Source organism: Lepidochelys kempii, chromosome 1 (assembly GCF_965140265.1).
Source record: "Lepidochelys kempii isolate rLepKem1 chromosome 1, rLepKem1.hap2, whole genome shotgun sequence".
In the NCBI taxonomy this organism is placed as follows: Eukaryota; Metazoa; Chordata; order Testudines; family Cheloniidae; genus Lepidochelys; species Lepidochelys kempii.
Window position 1 is genome coordinate 300358401 of NC_133256.1, and position 22355 is coordinate 300380755.

General features: G+C 41.6%; 1 protein-coding gene across 20 annotated transcripts in view; it reads right to left on the reverse strand.

Annotated features, from left to right (window-relative positions):
• Positions 1-22355, reverse strand: part of IMMP2L (inner mitochondrial membrane peptidase subunit 2) — an 852317-nt gene that overhangs the window by 602139 nt on the left and 227823 nt on the right. For 10 of the 20 annotated variants that reach the window (XM_073328086.1, XM_073328089.1, XM_073328090.1 and 7 more), the window contains one exon: positions 15855-17872. The exons of 8 other annotated variants lie outside the window; for them this stretch is intronic. In XM_073328086.1, coding sequence (XP_073184187.1) covers positions 17011-17872 — 862 coding nt within the window. In that variant the 3' untranslated portion in view covers positions 15855-17010. Of the gene's footprint in view, positions 1-3077; positions 5249-15854; positions 17873-22355 lie in introns of those variants that run through there. 2 more of the 20 variants (XR_012156793.1, XM_073328096.1) reach the window with 2 other exon arrangements.

Sequence of the window (22355 nt, forward strand, 5' to 3'; positions counted from 1 at the left end):
TCAAGGATAGCAATCCATTTAGGAGTGATCTTCCTGTCATTTTGCTCCTGTTTGGGCCTTACTGTCCCACTTCCTCAACATCTGGGAAGCCATAACCACAGTCAAGTGAGACTTAAAGTGCTGTTCAACTGGGACACTGTATCCAATTCCTCCCCATCCCCCTGCCCCACCTACCTACCCTGACCCCTCCCAACAAGGGTGAAAGTAACACAGAAGACTTACCAGTACAGGGGCCTGACTCCAGGCCCCTGGAAGGGGCAGGGCCTCTTGCTGAAGGGGCTGGGCTGGGGTCAGCGTCCCCCTGCCAGCCCATCACGCTGCCTGGCCTGCACCGCCCAGGGCTCCGGCGGCGATTTAAAAGGGGGCAGGGCTTCAGCTGCTGCTGTGGTAGTGGCGACAGCGGCTGGGAGCCCTGAGCCCTTTTAAATCACCAGGCCCTGGGGCAGCTGCCCCTTTTACCCACCCACCTTGTCAACAGCCTACTTTCACCCGTGCCTCTCACAGACATATCTCATGAGTCACCCCTTCTATAAATTCAGACTCTACTCATTTCAGGGGCCATAGAAGAAAGGAGCAAGAGATTTTATTCATGGTATTTTCTGATCCCTGAGTCCAATGGGGGTTTGACAACCATACTCAACCTTGGAATCTCAGCAAATCCATAAAATATATGAGATTTTGCATGGTCACCATAGAAAAAAATCCTTCCCTCATTAAATCATGACTGGTTCACTACCCTCGGTCTTCACAATGCTTACTTCCATGTGGCAATACTCCCCTTCAACCTGTCTTCCATTCTGTGTGTATTTACCAAATACATGGCAGTGGTGGCAGCTTATTTGAGGAGGGAGGGGATTCAAGTCTTCCCCTACTTCGACAATTGGATAGCGCAAGGCAGATCCGAAGGCCAGATTCTCTGCCACATCCAGTTCATACTATGTCTATTCTATCATTTGGATCTTGCACTGAACAAGGGAAAGTCCACATTAGTTCCAACACAGAAAATAGAGTTCATTGGGGTCCTACTCAATTCTACTAATTCAATGGCTTTTCTCCCACAAGATTGGTTTGAAGCAATTCACCAGTTTTTCCTGTCTCTCAAGTCTCACTCCATCACACAGTCTATGTTTAAGGCATCTGGGCCACGTGGCCTCATGTACTTATATAATTCACTACACAAAGCTGCATCTCTGCACTCTTCAGGGGTAGTTGATGTTAGTCTGTCACCCAAAATCACCATCCTCCAGACAAGTTGATCCAGGTTCATCCTGCAGTCCTAGAGTCCCTAGTGGGGTAGACAGATCAGAGCAATGTATGTGGACGTACGCCTTTATTCTCATCCTTCTTTGGCCAAAGCAATAGTTACTGATACTTCAGTGATACGCTGGGATGCATTCTTAGCAACTTTGTGAACCCAAGCATTATGGACAGAACAAGAGGCACTGCTACATAACAAACTCTTTAAGCACTGAATGATTTGCCACACCTGCCAGGCTTTCCTCACTAACATCAGCGACTTGCTGCTTCAGATACTTAGGACAGGACAACTGCAATGTAATACATAAACAGACAAGGTGGGGCCTGATCCAATCAGTTCTGTTAGGAAGCAATGAAGTGCTAGCATTTTTGCATCAAAGATAACATTGTCACTCATTTAGCTGGCTCCCAGAATCAGTTGGCTGACTATTTCAGCAGGAATTTTTCCTGGAATCATGAATGGTCCCTAAATAATAGTGTGCTGAGGACCATCTTCAGTACCTGGGGAATTCAGTCTGGGGACTTATTCACAACACAGGACAAGAAGAAATCTCAGTTCATTCTCAGGAATGTCACAATCCAGGTCCGCTTTTCTGCTGAGTCTGGGACAGAGGCTAAATATATTCTTTTCCCCCAATCCCTCAGATCATCCTCAAGTTGCGCCAAGGTAATCCTCATTACATCAGCATGGTCAAGACAGTGCTGGTTCTCTAATCTTCACAGGCTCTCAACACAATTTGCATGTCCTCTTCCACTTCTGTCACAAGACCATGGTCAAATATGGCATCCAGACTCGAGCAGCTTGTGCCTCACAGCATGGATGTTGAATGGTTAGATCAGTGGGTCTCAAACTTTTGTACTGGTGATCCCTTTCACAGAGCAAGCCTCTGAGTATGACCTCCCCCCCTTATAAATTAAAAACACTTTGTAATATATTTAATACCATTATAAATGCTGGAGGCAAAGGCGGGGTTTGGGGTGGAGGTTGACAGCTCGCAACCCCCCATGTAATAACCTCACGACCCCCTGAGGGGTCCCGACCCCCAGTTAGAGAGAACCCTTGGGTTAGATCAAGCAGAAAAGGGCTGTTCAGAGATGGTTCAACAGATCCTGCTTAATAGTAGAAAGTAGTCCACTAGGTCAGTTTACTTGGCTACATGGAAGTGATTCTTGATCCGGTCTGCATTTCAGGGAGTTTAGCCATCTATACCAAGATTCAAGACATTTTAGACGGAGAATCTGTTACACCTTAAAACTTCTGGACTTTCTAACAGTTCCCTGAGGGTCCACTTTAGCAACAATCTCAACAAGCCATTCTCCAGTTTAAGGAAAGTCAGTGTTCTGTAACGCCATGGTTGTCAGATTCCTAAATGGTGTTGTTTGTCTCTCCCCTCTGGTAAAGGACACTTCTTTTCTGGGACCTTAACAAAGTATTAGCAGCCCCGTTGGATCCACCATTTGAGTCTTTAGCTACAGGGTCTCTCTCTCACCTCTGTCAGAAGATGGTTTTTCTCATAGCAATAACCATAGCAAGCAGAGTTGGCAAATTTCAGGCCTTGATAGCAAGACCTCTGTATACCCAATTTTTCAAAGACAAAGTGGCCTTAAGGTCACAGCCTGATTTTTTAACTACATTTGTATCCCTGTTTCATCTAAACCAGACTATATATTTATCCATAGTTTTTCCAAAGCCACACTCAAATAGACATCCCTTGGCCCCCGCCGCTTTCCGCAGCCCCCATTGGCCTGGAACAGTGAACCGCGGCCAGTGGGAGCTGTGATCAGCCGAACCTGCGGACGCTGCAGGTAAACAAACCGCCCCGGCCCGCCAGTGTATTTCCTTGATGGGCCGCGTGCCAAAGGTTGCCGATCCCTGATATATAATTTTATGGAAACATCTATAAGGAATACTTGCATGAGAAACTAGGGTAAGAACACAATGAATACATCTCATTTGCTTATTTAAATCTTCAGCAGTTCTACACAGAATCTCCTTTCAATGTTCTAGGAGAAAATTCTATAATTCAAAAATGTGATTCATTTATTTATACTTAGATGTATTTATCAATCTGCCACTTATTGTTTCCTTATTGTTTCTGTACTCTGATTAGTTTGATGTTATCTTGTCATCAAGATTCCCCCAAATCACTTGAAATGTGCATAATTTTTTATGTATGTGCAAAATTTTATCAAACGTGATAAATTCAAACAAACTTTAGTGGACAAAGAAACTGTCTCACTTCTTTTATTCATAAATCTATTTGCACAGTGTTTTGTACATAAGTATGTCATTTAAGTTATAAGTATGAGCAAAAGCAAAACAAAACACAGCCCTAGACATATTTTATGGGATCTGCTTGTATGTTCAATCTATCCTCCAAAACAGAAAATACAATTTTGGTGAAGTATGTGTCTCATTACTGACATGTACAATACAATTTTCATATCAAGAGTAAAACGGATTTCTGACCAATTACTTCAATGACAGTGCAAAGTGCTATCATGTGAAGGATATGCATTTTGGAAAAAGAGTCACTCCATACGCTGGTTGAAGCCAGGATAATTACGCAAACAACAATTACAGGTGAAGAAGTAGCTCCAAGTGCTTGCTGGAGTTCACATGCTGCTAAAGGAAAAAGTAGCAGGGTACAGATTAAATGAAGGAAATACCTAGAGTATGAAGTCAGAGTCCAAATTAGAAACACTAATTTTGGAGGTAGCTTGCGATGCAGACTAACAAGACTTCAAAATGAAGTAAGTGTAAGTGCAACATGCCTCTATGGAATGGAGCTTCCCACATTGCACCTCAAGCATGGGGGTAGAGGGGATGAATAGGGGCTATGCACCCAGTATTCCCTGCATCCTAAACTAGTGGGTAGGGAAAGGTAGAGGCTTGGCATCAAATAATTTTGTCCAATTAAATAAAAGTTGTAATGATCTCAAAATTCACATTTTAACTTCACCCAAAGATAATATTTGGTTAGAATAAATATCACTGAATTTTCCAGATATTTAAGAATGAATTTCAGAAAAGTCTTTTGTAGTCTATGTTATTAATGATCACCATTCCCAAGTTCATTTTAAATATTCCTGTATGTGGTTGATTTCCTAGAGAAGTTACAAAACAATTCAATTTAGATAAAACCTACATTAATTCAAATGTGTTTCCAAATAACTTCCATCTTAAGAGCTTCAGGTCCCTCACCATATTATGAATCCAACTAATACTGAAAAAGAGCACCTTTGTGGGAAGAAAACATTTGTAAGCATGTTAGTTTTCTCTTTTTGTTTTTACTGTCACTGTTCTTGAGTGTTTTATCTTTCTGGAAATGTGGGCCTTTAAAACAAATCTAAAGGACACTCTGCTCTAGTAAAAATTGTATTTAGATATACTAAATGACTGTGAGTATAACAGGACATGATGAAATGTAATTAGCCTGATTTGTGACTCCCTACTGAAAAAAACCCAACCTACCCCTCCTGTTCAAACTTAAGGTGACCATTATGGAGACATAACCATTTGACTATTATGATTCTGTGCGGTACTGTATAGAAAGCAACAATATGAAACTTACATATAGATATGTATCATTCATATTATATTCACAGTAAAGGATATGTACCATTTTCCCCCACCAAATTAGAAATCTTTAGAAAATTGCACTGTCCTCATAGCCGTCATCAACAAAATCATCATCATAATTGGTAATTATTTGGCTTACTCTTTTCCTGAGCTCTACCTTGTATTCATAGAAAAAGCATTCTTTAGTCTCTGCAATTTTATCCATTATCTGTGCAAAGACTAGACCTGATATCCATCTGCTCAGCCTAATGGCATTTGAAAGCTTACCACCTAATGAACTCTCAGAGATGATGTTTTATAGGCACATGGAAGCTGCTTATAAAACCTGGATATTTAACACTCAGCCATCTGGCTCTTTTACAGGATGTATCCAATAAACTCCACCTTTGGTTAGTGCAGGAAGCCATGCTATATGGAATAAATCAAAAAAGAAAAATACACAAATTAATATGCAAATTATGCTGACAAAGCCCTACAAGGAGATAAAGAAGCCAACTGACTTTTACATTCTGTCTACACAGGAAGAAAATAATGTTTAAATGCTAGAAATATTTAGTTTTCACATTAGTCTAATTTACATCTTTCTGTTCACATTGCACTGAACTGTGTTTTTATCTAGTAGAGAAACTGTTACTCACTGATCTCACAAACATCAAGAAGGATCAGCAATTATGAATAGTTAATGAAAGTTGCAAGGGTAAACTAATAACTGTATTACTCTGAAACAGTTTACCATTATAGGCAACTAAGTGAAATTGAGATTAAGCCTTCTGGGTAACCAGGGATGCCTTTTATTTGTAAATAATTAGAATATGTGGGAGGTGGATTACACATAAGGTATTATTAGTTTCTAAAATTCACTCTGATGCACTGTGTCTAATAGCTCAGTAAAATATGGTTGTCAGTCTCTATACTGTGGAATTGTACAATGTTCAGCCAGAAGTTTGCCTAGTTCCCTAGTTTACCTAATATGTATTTCAAATGCAATTAAGCTTTTCTATTCTTTTTACAGCCGCCCAATATATAAAAAATAGAGCTGTCAAGTGATTAAAAAATGTAATCATGATTAATCGTGCTCTTAAACAATAATAGAATACTATTTATATAAATATTTTGGCTGTTTTCCACATTTTAAAAAATACTTTTATTTCAATTACAACACAGAATACAAAGTGTACAGTGATCACTTTATATTTTATTTTTATTACAAATATTTGCACAGTAAAAATAAAATAAATAGTATTTTTCAATTCACTTAATAAAAGTACTGTAGTGCAATCTCTTTATCATGCAAGTTGAACTTACAAATGTAGAACTATGTACAAAAAATAACTGCATTCAAAAATAAAACAATGTAAAACTTTAGAGCCTACAAGTCCACTCAGTCCTACTTCTTGTACAGCCAATCGTTCAGACAAACAAGTTTGTTTACATTTTGCAGGAGATAATGCTGCCCGCTTCCTATTTACGTCATGTGAAAGTGAGAACAGACATTCACATGGCACTGTTGTAGCCGGTGTTCCAAGAGATTTACATCCCAGATGCGCTAAAGATTCATTTGTCCCTTCATGTTTCAACCACCATTCCAGAGGACACGTATCCATGCTGATGATGGGTTCTATTCGATAACAATCCAAAGCCGTTCAGACCAACACATGTTCATTGTCATCATCTGAGTCAGGTGCCACCAGCAGAAGGTTGATTTTCTTTTTTGGTGGTTCGGGTTCTGTAGTGTCCACATTGGCATGTTGCTCTTTTAAGACTTCTGAAAGCATGCTCCACACCCTGTCCCAATCAGATTTTGGAAAGCACCTCAGATTCTTAAATCTTGGGTCGAGTGCTGTAGCTATGTTTAGAAATCTCACATTGGTACCTTCTTTGCGTTTTGTCAAATCTGCAGTGAAAGTGTTCTTAAAAGGAACAACATGCTGGGTTATCATCCGAGACTGCTATAACATAAAATATATGGCAGAATGCGGGTGTAAAACAGAGCAGGAGACATACAATTCTCTCCCAAGCAGTTCAGTCACAAATTTAATTAACACATCATTTTTTTAACGAGCGTCATCAGCATGGAAGCATGTCCTCTGGAATGGTAGCCGAAGCATGAAGGCGCATATGGATGTTTAGCAGATCTGCACGGAAATACCTTGGAATACCAGCTACGTAAGTGCCATGCAAACACCTGTTCTCACTTTCTGGTGACATTGTAAATAAGAAGTGGGCAGCATTATCTCCCGTAAATGTAAACAAACTTGTTGCTCTTCGTGATTGGCTGAACAAGAAGTAGGATTGAGTGGACTTGTAGGCTCTGACATAGTTTTGTTTTTGAGTGCAGTTATGTAACAAAAAAACCTGTAAATTTGTAAATTCCGCTTTCATGATAAAGAGATTGCATTATGGTATTTGTATGAGGTAAATTGAAAAATACTATTTCTTTTGTTTATCATTTTTACAGTGCAAATATTTTTAATAAAAATAATATAAAGTGTGCACTGTACACTTTGTATTTGGTGTTGTAACTGAAATAAATATATTTGAAAATGTAGAAAAACATCCAAAATATTTAATACATTTCAATTGGGATTCTATTGTTTAACATGCGTTTAAAGCTGCGATTAATCGTGTTTAATTTTTTTAATCGCGATAATTTTTTTTTAGTTAATCGTGTGCATTAACTGCAATTCATTGACTGCCCTAAAACTTATTAAGTATTTTCTGTTTGAAATTCAAAAGTTAGTCTCATAATAAAAATGTGTTATAAAATGACAAATAGTAAAAAGAGATGAGATATAAAATCTTTTGAGCCAAAGGGGAAAAAAAAATTCTATTAATGATTCGATACCAGAAAAACAAAAGCCAACAGAACATTTCATGGACAAAATGGATTTAAAGACCCATGTTGTATCTTCTTCCCAATCTCTCAAAATACCTTTCACCAAGTGTTATATGAACAAATGCCAAACATTTGTTGATACCACCCCTACTTGCTCTTTTCAGTGTGGGACATTTTATGAAATGTCCTTCTCCTAAGAGGTTCACATCAGCAGAGGAGTAGGGTATTTCATTCCTGGGATCTTTTTCAGATTCCCAGTGTCTTTGTGTGACCCCCACCCCCACCAAAGTGCAGATCTAAATAAGATATATATAGTGCTGCTCCTCTAGAGGATGGCTATTACATGTCAGGAAGTGCTTGAATGTTCATGTAATGCTGAGACATTCATTAAGTAAACAAAACAACACTGATCTTTACCTTACTTGACATTTAGCTGTCATTTAAGCTTACAGCATTTTCTTTTATTTTTTCATCATAGATATTTTAAAGCTTTAGCAATTTCAGATTATCTAAAGATTTTGTATGGAGCCCGACCTATCGTTTCACAACAAGCACTTTTCCCATAAAACTTAACCTATTCTATAAAGCCACTCAGTTGGAGAAATGCCTAGAAAACAAGTAGTACTGTACAAGAAAATTCATTTGACAAGAGACCTGACTTCTGTAGGAGGTTACTAGAAATGAGCTGAGGTAAGCTATCTTCTGAAGAAAATACCTTGCTAGCACATTTCACGCTGGCACCACATCATTCTTTCCCCACATTTGTGGGGAAACTTTCGAAGTCAGGGGTAAAACAAACACAATGGTATTGAATGGAAGTATAGGATAACCAATGGAAATTACATTTCTATTCTGCATCCTAAAATAAGTACATCTTTTGCCCACTAACATATAACTGCTTAGCATTAGTGCCCATCTCTACATGTCTTGATTTATTTTCTATGTTATTATGTTTGTCATAATATGAAAAATAAATGTAATTTGTTACGAAAGCAGCCAATATGCAAAATAAAGAAATATTCTGCTTCAGGGCATAAAATATAAAACAATTGTCAGACATTAATAATGTAGATAAAGCATTTTCAGGGAAAAATAAGGATCTGATGGAACAGAAGATAAATCATACCCAACTGCTCACTGTTTGTTGTTTCACAATCTGTTGTATTTTATCGAATATGACTAGTACAAGTCTGTTACATCCCTAAAAAAACATCAGCGGAAATTAATATGTAAATTACTATGGTGCTTGTGTGGGAAGCCATTTCATTAATTTGAATTCACTGACTTAACTGTGTACTCTAAATTTATGAGTTTTTTCAAATGCCATTCCAGGGAGATTACAGCATTTATTGAATTTTGCTTTAGAAGCATTATATGCATCAAATAATTTTGGCACAGCAATACTGTACATGAATGATTTGGGATTTAATCCATATGATATAATAAATATTTTATCTTTGAGTACATGTATATATCCTGAAATATTCTAGACGTCTTGTAGTTATTTCAATTTCAACTAAATTTAAACAGAAATGGATACCAAATTAGAAAAAATTCAGTTATTCTGCTTTCAGTAAACTAGATACTGTTCATTATTCAATTGCTGAAATAAATGCATTGCAAAATTTCTGTGGCTACACAACTGTCCGTCTGGAAAAACGACGTGGTAAGTGCGAAAGCAGTTCACTTACTATGCTGCAGCTTTCAAGTGGCTAGAAAGCCCAATTCCCAGTGACAGTTCTTGCCACAAACAGTGCAGCCATTAAATACGGGGCCAGAGGATGAAGCCATCGCACGACTAGTGCTTAAGGCTTAATGCACTTTCCTCTTTACTCTCTTCGCTTTCCTTTCTCTCAACCACCTCTCTTCAGCCTCAGACCCCCTGGTACAGCATAGCCCTCCAGCATAGCCTGTTGCTAGCTACATCTTCCCAGCTTGCGGTGTCGATGTTAAAAGTTTTCAAGTACCTCTTGAAAACGTCCTTAAACCTGAGACAGAGTCATCTCAGTGGCCTTAAGGCATCTGAAAGTTCTCCATACAGGAGATCCTTTGGAATGTGTCCATCTGGTGCAGATGACCAAGCCAACAGAGACATCTGTGTTTGAGAACAGTAATTAGACTTGGCAATTTTATTTTCTCAAGTGCTTCAATGTCAGGAACTTTGGTTTCCCACTTGACATTTAGAATATGATGAAGACAGTGGGCGTGGAAGGTGTTTAGCTTTCTCTCGACTCTACTGTACACAGTCCAGGTCTCGCCCCCACATAGCAGCATGCTCAGAAACGTCTTGTAGATCTATATCTTGGTGTTCAATGTTCACTTCCTGTTATCCCACACACAGTTGATCAGTTAGCTAAATGTGGCAGCTGCCTGCCCAAGTGAGAACTAATCTTGTCATAAAGAAATAAGTTATTTGATACAGTTGATCCTAGATAGAAGAATGTGTGCATGACTTCTAGTGTGGCGTTAGCTATTGAAACTTTTGGTGCAGTCAACACACCTTGTGCCATAATTAATAGTCCAAACTCATCATCATCTAGTGCAAAGCAATTGCAAAGTTGCTGGAGCTCCTCTTTACTGTGTGCAACAAGCACTGTGTCATTGTTAAAAAGAAGTTCTCCTATCACCAAGTGTTTGATATGCTTTTTGCTCTTAGACAGGTAGTGTTGAAAAGTTTTCCATCTGATCTTGTATGGAGATGTATACATTCAGTGCTAGGTGATAAAGCATGACAAAGAAGCAAACAGAAGAATATACTGAAGAGTGTTGGTGCCAAAACACATGAGTGTTTGACACCATTGCAGATTTCAAAGCTGTCAAGCTGATTACCAGCATATTGGACTGTAGCCTTCATGCCATCATGAAAGAATCAAATTAGACTGAGGAGGATTGCAGAGAAACCAATTATTTCTAGCACTTGGAAAACACCCTTTCTGATGAGCAGGTTAAAACCTTTGTGAGATCTATGAAGGCCAGGATATCAGTTATAAGACATGATGTATCTGTGGCCTTCCAATTAGCACGGGTATATCTTTACTGGCTTTGTGTAGCAGGTTAACCTATCAAGGCAATAATCAGCCTGCCTCTTGGAAACAAAGAGCCCAACAATATTGTGTCTCCACCAGAAAGAGTTGCAGAACTGAGAACAGAAAAGAGAAGAGATTTATGCAAATAATCCCAGAGTTTGCAACTATTGCGATCATCCATCTCGGCATTCAGGCCAATGCCACCTTTAGGAGTTCCAAGCCTTTTTAGTGCTGGTGCTCATGAGACAGACAGTTCAGAGCCAGACCATGGATTTAAAAAGTGGGGGGGGGAGAAAGGCGGGTGGTGGCAAAAAAACCCTGAAATTTGGAGCGGATTTTTTTTCATTTTGATCACCAGAGAGGAGAGGGAGAAAACTCCTGTTTTAACTGTCATTGTGTTGTGAGAGTTGCCAGCCAGGGAGAATCTAGTAAATTCCTATCAATGTTCTTCCTGAACCAAGTAACATTTAGATGCTCAAAATTAGTGGCTATCTTTGACAATTTTTGCTTTAATATCTGTGCCTCAGCTCCCCATCTGTAATATGGGGACAATAGTAAATCCTAACTCACAGGGGGGTTGTGAAAATAAATCTATTAATTGTTTGTGATGCATTCAGTGCTACAATGAGAGCACACAGTAAAGCCCATCAGAACATTAATAATTCTGTATTCAGTGCAAAGTCTGGATGACATGTAGTAAATGAGGCGTGTGTCACACACTGAATGATGAACCTAAAAAGAAATAAATAATTGCCCATTCAGTCAGCACCATCTGTCTTATGCAATGGATAAGGCAGAGGTCCTGTGGAAAAAACTGTAATTAATCATGTAATTAGAGACTATATCTTAAAGTATACACACAAGGGGGCTGAATTAAGGTTGCCTTGGCAACCTGGGTAAATATGGATTAATTCATCATCTGTTATACCCATGGGGTAACTTAGTTGATGACGGAATAGACCCACCTTTGTGTTCGATGCGCTATTCCTCTACTAATGAGGCCATGTGCATGGTTAGGTCTTGTGATTCAAGGGAAATGATGGCTGAGTGTGATATCAAGTCTGCTTTTTGACTGCTGCCAGTGAATCTGTTGGACTTCAATTTTTTGGATTTATCTTTCTAGGGACAATTTTATTTTGATAAAGATATGCCAATGGAATGTGCAATATCGTGGTCTGCATTTCAAAAATTTAGTACATTGATACACTGGGCAGTAATGCGGGAATCTGGATTACGGCAAGTAGTGTATGATTTAGATGATTTTTTGTTGATGGGCAGGGTAAAGTTGGATGAGTGTGTTAAGCTGTTAGACACCTTTCAGATTCTTGCTAAAAAATTGGGGTTACCCCTAGTGGAGGAAAAACATAGGGACGTTCCACTACACTAACCTACCTGCGGATCAAGCTCGACAAGAGGGCTGGCATATCGCAACTCAGGATAAGCTTCAGGAGCTATTGGGAGAGGTATCGGTACTAGGAGAGGTGTCGGAACCAAGTGAGTTACACTGTGAGCTGCAATTTATTATAGAGCACTTTAACTTTGTCTGCCAGGTAGTAGCCTCGGGGCAGGCATTCGGTGCCTGACTGACAGCAGCCATCACAGGCATAGAATGACCTCACCATTTTATAAGAGTTACAAGAGAGATGGAGAAGGATTTGGAGGTGTGTCATTATGAAGAGAGGAATGGTTACTGCAGGCTGATTTAAAAATCCACTTGGATGCTTTGGGAGTGATGGGTTTTGCACTCAGCAATGGCCCTACTCCTGGACACACAAAAGGATAGCATGGGGCATGAAATTTCTGGAATTTTTCCCCATTTTGGTTACAGTGGCCATTTTGGGAATGGAGTTTGCTAATAAAAGCATGTTATTTGAGTGCAACGACATGGTAGTGATACATTATCAATTGCCAGATCATAGAGGGTCATAAGGTTGGTATGGGTATGGCTACAATGTTTAAGCCTTAACATTTGCTCCTCTTCCAAGCATGTGCCCAGGGTTCATAACAGCATAGCAGATGCATTGTCTCATTGCCATAGGGATGGATTTTGGGAGCTGGCACCAGAAGCTTCTACTTCTAGCACTATGGAACTCACTGGCTCAATGTATGTTGTAGAGCTATGAAAAAAGTGTTAATAATTTTGTGCAAATTCAGGATCTGGAATGCCAGCCACCCATATGGCACAGAGGAATGTGTGCTGCAGTACATAGAGTCATTAGCAACCTGACAACTGGCGTCTTCTCCTCAACTATCTCCAATTGCTTCTCGGCCCTTACATTTGTCAGTAGGTTGAACAGTTATTCAGATCTCTACAACAGTATTAGTTTGAAGATTTCTAGCAGGGTGGTCACAAAGCACTGGCCCCAGGGAGGACGCACATCATCCCATCAAGGTAATATGCTTATAGAAAAGGAGTACTTGTGGCACCTTAGAGACTAACCAATTTATTTGAGCATAAGCTTTCGTGAGCTACACCTCACTTCATCGAATGCATAAAGTGGAAAGTACAGTGAGGAGATTTTATATACACACAGAACATGAAAAAATACACATTGTAAGGAGAGTGATCACTTAAGATGAGCTATTACCAGCAGGAGAGTGGGGTGGGGGGAGAGAAAACCTTTTGAAGTGATAATCAAGGTGGGCCATTTCCAGCACATTTCCAGGAGTTAACAAGAATGTCTCAGGAACAGTTGGGGGGGGGCGGGGAGAATAAACAAGGGGGAAAAGTTTTATTTAATATAATGACGCAACCACTCCCAGTCTCTATTCAAGCCTAAGTTAATTGTATCCAATTCGCAAATTAATTCCAATTCAGCAGTCTCTTGTTGGAGTCTGTTTTCAAAGTTTTTTTGTTGAAGAATAGTCACTTTGAGATCAGAAATTGAGTGACCAGAGAGACTGAACTGTTCTCCGACTGGTTCATGAATGTTCTAATTCTTGACATCTGATTTGTGTCCATTTATTCTTTTACGTAGAGACTGTCCAGTTTGACCAATGTACATGGTAGAGAGGCATTGCTGGCACATGATGCTGGCATATATCACATTGGTAGATGTGCAGGTGAACGAGCCTCTGATAGTGTGGCTGATGTGATTAGGCACTATGATGGTGTCCCCTGAATAGATATGTGGGCACAGTTGGCGACAGACTTTGTTGCAAGGATAGATTCCTGGGTTAGTGGTTCTGTTGAGTGGTGTGTGGTTGCTGGTGAGTATTTGCTTCAGGTTGAGGGGCTGTCTGTAAGCAAGGACTGGCCTGTCTCCCAAGATCTGTGAGAGTGATGGGTCGTCCTTCAGGATGGGTTGTAGATCCTTGATGATGCGTTGGAGAGGTTTTAGTTGGGGGCTGAAGGTGATGGCTAGTGGCGTTCTGTTATTTTCTTCGTTGGGCCTGTCCTGTAGTCGGTAACTTCTGGCTCCTCTTCTGGCTCTGTCAATCTGTTTCTTCACTTCAGCAGGTGGGTATTGTAGTTGTAAGAACGCTTGACAGATATTTTGTAGGTGTTTGTCTCTGTCTGAGGGGTTAGAACAAATGCGATTGTATCGTACAGCTTGGCTGTAGACGATGGATTGTGTGGTGTGTTCTGGATGAAAGCGGGAGGCATGTCGGTAGGAATAGCGGTCAGTAGGTTTCCACTATGGATGTAGAAGCCCTCTACACCAACGTTCCACATAAAGGTGGACTACAAGCCATCAGGAACACTATCCCCGATAATGTCACGGCAAACCTGGTGGCTGAACTTTGTCCTCACCTATAACTATTTCACATTTGGGGACAATGTATACCTTCAAATCAGCGGCACTGCTATGGGTACCACATGGCCCCACAGTATGCCAACATTTTTATGGCTACTTAGAACAACGCTTCCTCAGCTCTCGTCCCCTAATGCCCCTACTCTACTTGCGCTATATTGATGACATCTTCATCATCTGGACCCAGCCACCAGGTTTGCCGTGACATTATCGGGGATAGTGTTCCTGATGGCTTGTAGTCCATCTTTATGTGGAACATTGGTGTAGAGGGCTTCTACATCCATAGTGGAAACCTACTGACCGCTATTCCTACCGACATGCCTCCCGCTTTTATCCAGAACACACCACACAATCCATTGTCTACAGCCAAGCTCTACGATACAACCGCATTAGTTCTAACCCCTCAGACAGAGACAAACACCTACAAAATATCTGTCAAGCGTTCTTACAACTACAATACCCACCTGCTGAAGTGAAGAAACAGATTGACAGAGCCAGAAGAGGAGCCAGAAGTTACCGACTACAGGACAGGCCCAACGAAGAAAATAACAGAACGCCACTAGCCATCACCTTCAGCCCCCAACTAAAACCTCTCCAACGCATCATCAAGGATCTACAACCCATCCTGAAAGATGACCCATCACTCTCACAGATCTTGGGAGACAGGCCAGTCCTTGCTTACAGACAGCCCCTCAACCTGAAGCAAATACTCACCAGCAACCACACACCACACAACAGAACCACTAACCCAGGAACCTATCCTTGCAACAAAGCCCGTCACCAACTGTGTCCACATATCTATTCAGGGGACACCATCATAGTGCCTAATCACACCAGCCACACTATCAGAGGCTCGTTCACCTGCACATCTACCAATGTGATATATGCCAGCATCATGTGCCAGCAATGCCCCTCTGCCATGTACACTGGTCAAACTGGACAGTCTCTACGTAAAAGAATAAATGGACACAAATCAGACGTCAAGAATTATAACATTCATAAACCAGTCGGAGAACACTTCAATCTCTTTGGTCACTTGATTACAGACTAAAAGTGGCAATTCTTCAACAAAAAACCTTCAAAAACAGACTCCAAGGGGAGACTGCTGAATTGGAATTAATTTGCAAACGGGACAAAATTAACTTAGGCTTCAATAAAGACTGGGAGTGGATGTGTCATTACACAAAGTAAAACTATTTCCCCATGTTTATTCCCCCACCCCCACTGTTCCTCAGACGTTCTTGTCAACTGCTGGAAATGGCCCACCTTGATTATCACTACAAAAGGTTTTTTCCCCCACTCTCCTGCTGTTAATAGCTCACCTTACCTGATCACTCTCGAAACCCATTGTTTCATGTTCTCCGTGTACATAAATCTCCCCACTGTATTTTCCACTGAATGCATCCGATGAAGTAAGCTGTAGCTCACGAAAGCTTCTACTCAAATAAATTTGTTAAGTCTCTAAGGTGCCACAAGTCCTCCTTTCTTTTTACTGGAGTTAGTAGTATCACTGCAGGAGATTCTCCACTAAATCCGCAAACTCTCACCAGCTGGTCGCATTCTCTATTTAGCCAGCAGCCTCAAGAGGTCCAACACCCCGCGGGGTTGCTGCCCATAGAGGAGCTCCAACAGGGAGAACTTCGTGGACGCCTGTGGGACTTCTCGAATTGCCAGGAGTAAAGGAGGGAGCAGCTGGTCCCACTGGCGGAGGTCCTGGGTGGGGAAACGCCTCAACATTCCCTTCAGGGTCCAGTTAAACCATTCGACCAATCCGTCAGTCTGGGGATGGTAGACCAAGGTCTGCAATTTCTTAATCCCCAATAGGGCACACACCTGACGGAACAGCTTAGAAGTGAAGTTGGTCCCTTGATCAGTGAGTATTTCCTGTGGGAAGCCCACCCTTGCGAAGATCTTCATGAGCTCCGGAGCAATAGTGCGGGCGGTGATACTTCTTAAGGGGACGGCTTCGGGGAAGTGGGTGGCATAGTCCATCAGGACCAGGATGTATTGATGGCCGCCTTACTTTTTGGAAAAGGCCTGACCAGGTCCATTGCTACCCGCTCAAATGGTACACCTACGACTGTAAAGGGACCGGGGGGCCTTCCGTACCCCTGCCAGGGCTGCATGTTGGCAGTCCGGCACGACACACAGTAATCCCTCACCTCACGGTGGACCCTGGCCACAGTTTTTTCCTGCCCTAAATGGCCGGCAGCTGGGATGTCATGTGCAAGCTTCAGGACAGCCCGATGATGGATGCGGGGGACCACGAGTTGGGTCCAGACCTCTTGGGTCTGGGGGTCTCAGTCAAGGCGGTAGAGCAGCTCGTGGTTGAGTTCAAACCTAGGCTATTGGGTGGTGCATCGCACCTCCACGACCTCACCGTCCACCCGGGCCAGCTACTCATAGGCAAACTGTAGCATAGGGTCCTCCCTTTGATCTTGGCTAAAGTCCACCAGGTCAGGAGGGGGACCAGCCGTTTCCAGGCCATCCTGCCCGGGGGTGGGACCTGGGTCAACTCCAGGGTCGGACCTCGAGTCAGGGCCTGTCATCCTCTCAGGTGGGAGCTCCCTCGAACACCTCTTTGGTGGGTAGGGATTGGAGCACCTCGACGAAGTCTGGCCAGTTGCGGCCCAGGATCACTGGATAGGTGAGGGATGACGCCACTGCCACGTTCATTAACTGAGTTGCTCCGTTCACCGTGATGGGGACCTGAACCGTGGGGTACGATTTTACGTCTCCGTGGATGCACTGAATCCGTACTTCCCCAATGGTCCACTCGGTGTCTGAGAAGAGCGCCTGATGGACAAGGGTCTGCCCACAGCCTGAATCAACTAGACCAACCACGTGGATTCCGGCAACTCCCATGGGAGCTGTCAGTTTGGCCACGGAGGGCGGATGGGCCCGTCGCTCCCCAGTGCACACCAGGCCAAAGTTGCAGGCCATCGCAGACAGCCCCGTTGCAAATGACGGTACTCGACACATCAAAAGCAAGGTCCTACCTCTGGGCACCCCGGCCGCGTGGGTGCATCGGTGGGGCTGCAGGGATGGCTGGGGCCCGGTGGTCGGGTTAAGCATCCAGGGGTGTAACGCGGTGTGGACTCGGGGCATTGGGAAAAATCGGTCCTGCCGCCATCTGGTTGTCGGGTACAGTGGGGTGCGTTGGTTTGGAAGGTGGGCCCCCCTCCTTTCAAGTTTCTGTGCATTGGGTCCAGGGTTTGGGGGGCGGGCGGCTGGTCCTATCGGGGCCTCTGCCTCGAGAAAGTCCTCCATAAGCGCGACGGCCATGCTCAGACTTTGTGGCCGGTGCCGCAACACCCAGGCCCTCCCCTGGGTCGGCAGGATGTGCACAAATTGTTCGAGGATGACCTGTTCAGTCACCTCAGCTGCTGTTCGACGCTGCTGACTCCCTACAGCCCTATAGAGGGGCAAAAAGGAAAAGGGTTACCCCGCTCCTAGGGAAAAGGGTAGGCTGATTGGGGAGGTGGCCACAGCTGGCCCTGATATAAGGGGTAAGGGAGAAACTGGGTCAGTCTCACTCTAGCCTTGGAGTGAGAAGGACCTAGCTGCCTGGGAGCACAGTGTACCTGAAGCAGAGCAGTGCTGGAGAAGGGCAAGAGGAGCTGGGGAGCTCCAGCCTGGCAACTCCCCAGGCTGAGGCCTTGTTAAAAGCATAAGCAGGTACTGGAGCTGCAGAGGTGCAGCCCGGGGATAGGCAGAGGCAGCTGGTCCAACCCCCTTGCCAATAATGAGTGGCCATTACAGACTGCAGTTTGCCTCTGAGAAAGGGGACTAGATGATGAGTGGCAGTAGCCACTGAGGCAAGGTGGGCAAATGGGGAGAGGGAGACCCAGAGTGTTGGGGGCTGCTGTGGAGCAGCACCCCAAGATAAAAGGGCACCGGGGTGCAGGAGGGACACGGGGGCCTGAGGCAGGAGAGACAGCGGCTAGCAGGAGGCTCTCCGAGTGCTGGAATTGAGCTAATTCCCAGACGACCAGCAGGAGGTGCCGCGGCGGTGAGTGCTCCACCTTGCTACAGGCCCATAACTAAAACTGCAGCCACTTTGCACATGGCAACCAGGTTTCAAGGATCTAGTACCAGGGACCTTCACTAGGTTCATAATGATATAGACCCTAGAATTCCAACTGATAATGTAAGTCCACACAACATATAAATTTGCATCTACAGTATGAAATTCCATCCTTCTCAGTTCCAGCAATTCTTAATATTCAAACGCAGCAGTATTTTGTTGATAGTCACATTACATTAACCAAGAGCAACAAACATAATGCTGCTCTTCAAATACTAATATTCTAAGACTGGAAAAGAGAAAGTTAATTTTCCCAGAAGAATTTCTGTTCAATTTTCTCTTTTATATATTATTTAATGAAGACTATTTATTTAATCTCATGTAGAGTACTTGAACCTCACTGTGTGCATTTTATTTAAAGAATGATGATAAACAAATAATCTGACCAGAGTGTGTACAATTTAATGCTCTTTTGATGGTGGTCTACAAATAAAAAAAATCAAAACAATTGCAATGCGCTTTACTTGTCATCTAAAACAAGTGCCTCCCAAACAAAGTCTATACTAATCCTTAAGCAGAGGCTACACACCTTTGAATATAGGGAGTAAATATGATCTCCTTTCTGTAAATATAAATATTACAACACAACTGTTGTAAATTGCAGTGTTTTTCCACTGATAATAGTATAATCATGGTCATAAATCATTCTACAAGGTGTCTCCTCCATCCTTTTTAGAATATACAAACTCAATTGAGGGCAGATGTTTTCAAATATTAATCTATACTTGTGAGATACATATTGCTTGTATTTCCCACCTCTCAACCTTTTCCTTTATTCATATTAAGTATACTGAAATATCTTCTGAACAGCCAGCTATTAAATAAATTCCGTCTATAGTCATTTGTTTGTCTCACTTTTATAGCTGCAAATATAGAATAACTAAATCATCAGCTATTTCTTCAACATATTATATTTACTTATCAACAGCTTCTTATTTATAGTAGATATAGGCAGCAGAGTCAAACTTTCCCAAACTTCAGGGTTTTGGTTCAGCCCTGTTTGTAACTAATACTATAGTATTTATCATGCTACACCTCTCTCACAATTATGTCTTAATAAGAGCAAGTCAAAGGGAAAAAGGAAAAAAATATAGATAATTCATATTTGCAAACACTTAAGACAATACCAAGTCTTCCTGAGTAGGGTCAGATTTCCAATTAGGCACAGCAGGCATGTGCCTACGGGTGCCTTACCTTTCTAAAACACAAAGGTCAGCTGTAGGTGGGGGGAGAGCAGGTACTGAAGATGCTGTGCCTAGGGGTGCATAAGGTGTAAATCCAGCCCTGCCTGAATAGAGAGAACCAAGGATCTTCTTTACCTTCTCCACCATTAATTCCAATGCCCTAAGAATCCAATGACACTAATAATGTTCATGTCAAGACATTACAGCTGAATAATTTACAATCCCTGTAGACAGAGTTAGGGGGAGACAGCCTTTCTAAACAATACCAATTGATACCACTGAAGAGATAATAATGAAGAAAAATGGTGACTGGGCACTTCCTAGAGAGTGTCTGATTTCTTGGCCACAGAAAGAAGCAAAGCAAGGTGTGATCAGTATGTCTTGGTGTGATCTATGAGATGCTCATTAAAAAGAAAAGATGCTCCAATGCTATGTCAGCTAACCTACAAAATTTAACATTATTTCTCATATATAGGCATCTACAGGTCTAGACACTACTAATGGCTTAGGTCTGCTTGTTCTACCATTATGGAGGCAGTTTAGGGTTTTTTCCATGCAGCACCTTATCTGACCCCAGTTTACCTCCATCTGAGAGCAGCCTTAGGCTTACTCTTCTCCACTATAGAGAACTTTATAACATAAGAACTTCCTCTTCTAATGCTTTGGATTTTCAGTAATCAGAATCTGTTGACTTTCCTTTTTAAGCAGCTTTTGTGATGCGTTCCCTTCCTCCAGGTTCCCACAGAATGCATGTGAAGAGCAGCCTAGTCCAGCCCAGCATTTTAGCAAATCTACCAATGCCTTTACTCAGCTACTAGCAGAGCAGCATAGCTGATGTTGCCACTCTCTCTGTACCAACAGACCATGCAAATACCTGAAATCTGCAGAAAAAGCCTGAATTGCTCTTCCAGGTTTTCTCTGTGTGCACAACAGCAGTCTAGGCTATCATCTTACTAGTGCAGCAGAGAGATCTAGTAGGTCATACCACCAATCTGATACTGTCAGTGGACAATCTAAATGGTTGTATGCAGCATTGGTCCCAGCATATTAGCGAGACAAGATGGGTGAGATAATATATTTTACTGAACCAACTTCTGTTGGGGAGAAAGACAAGCTTATGAGCTTACACAGAACTCTTCCCCAGATCTGAAGAAGAGTTCTGTGTAAATTCAGAAGCTTGTCTCTCTCACCAGCAGAAATTGGTCCAATAAAAGTTTACCTTACCCACTTTGTCTCTCTAATCTAAATTATTTACATTCTATTGTTAAAAGGTCAGTATTAAGGCAGAAAAGTGCCCCAAAGGTGGCACAACTGTAAAGTTGCAGCTTACTTAACACGTGTGCACTCTGGGGTTGTACAATTACTCTCTCCATGCTGGTGCGACTTTGGCCCTATAAACATACATGTATAGAGATGAGCTTTAAAAACTAGACAGACTTTCCTAAGACAAACACCGCATTTATCTCTCATATTTCCTATAAGAAATATTTTAAATGAAGCAAATATTGAGGTTATTTAACTGCAAATACTTATTTAGACAAATAAGTAATTAGTACGTTTTTAAGGCCTATCACTGTATATGTACTTATTCAGGAATAAATTAAAAATCAGGAATCAATTACATTTTTTTTTGCAAACTATATGAACTACAAACCATTTATTTACCCCCTGAGTGACATGTTCTATTAGTCTAAACCTCTAATCCAAACAGCTTGTACTCAAAACTCATTAAAAAAAAAAAAAAGACATAGCCAAACACACAGAGGATAACAGGATACATGACAGCAGATAATTTTTTATTTTCATCCATTAAGTATGAACACTTTGTCTTACTCTGCAACTCGTGAAGTGTTCAGATCTCAATAGTATATGAATATAGAAAGCATATTGCAATGCCCATTCTCTTTTCTAAAAACCTAACATTTTATATGTATAACACTGTCTTGCTCTCACTGAAGCCTATAACAAAACTCTTCTGGACCTCAATGGGAGAAGAACTGGATCCAGGATTTTATGAAACTACTGAATATGTATAACCAAAGAATTATGAATGAATGACATAAAATACATATTGTGCAAAAAACAAACAAACTGAAAGTATGTTAAGGCCACTTCCCTCAATTGCATGAATATACAATTAAAAACAGACAACTAATATTTAAATATATGCAGTAGAAGGGATTCAATTATTAAATTAAAACAGAAAATATTATCCAGACAGAATGCTGTCTGTACTGACTCGCAACACACAATACTTCTACATACTATAATTTTTATAAGTATATAATATGCCATTTTAAGCTCAACAATTATTAAACCAATTTGATCAATCAATTTGACCTACTAAAGTCAATATTTCCATACTTTTGATATACACACAGCTTATCTTATCTGTTGCTTTATGGTTCCCAGTGTAATGAGAAAAAGAACATATAACAAAATCAAACAGAAGAGAAAAAGCCACACACTCACAGGCCCACTTTCTCTATCTATTTCATCGGAAGTTGGACAAGAGAAGGACATAGCAGGCTGGAAGACTACATTTAGCAGCATCTTCAAAACACTCAATAAATCAGATCCTCAGGTTCAATAAATCAGGTAGCTCTGTTAATTTCAGCAGAGGTATG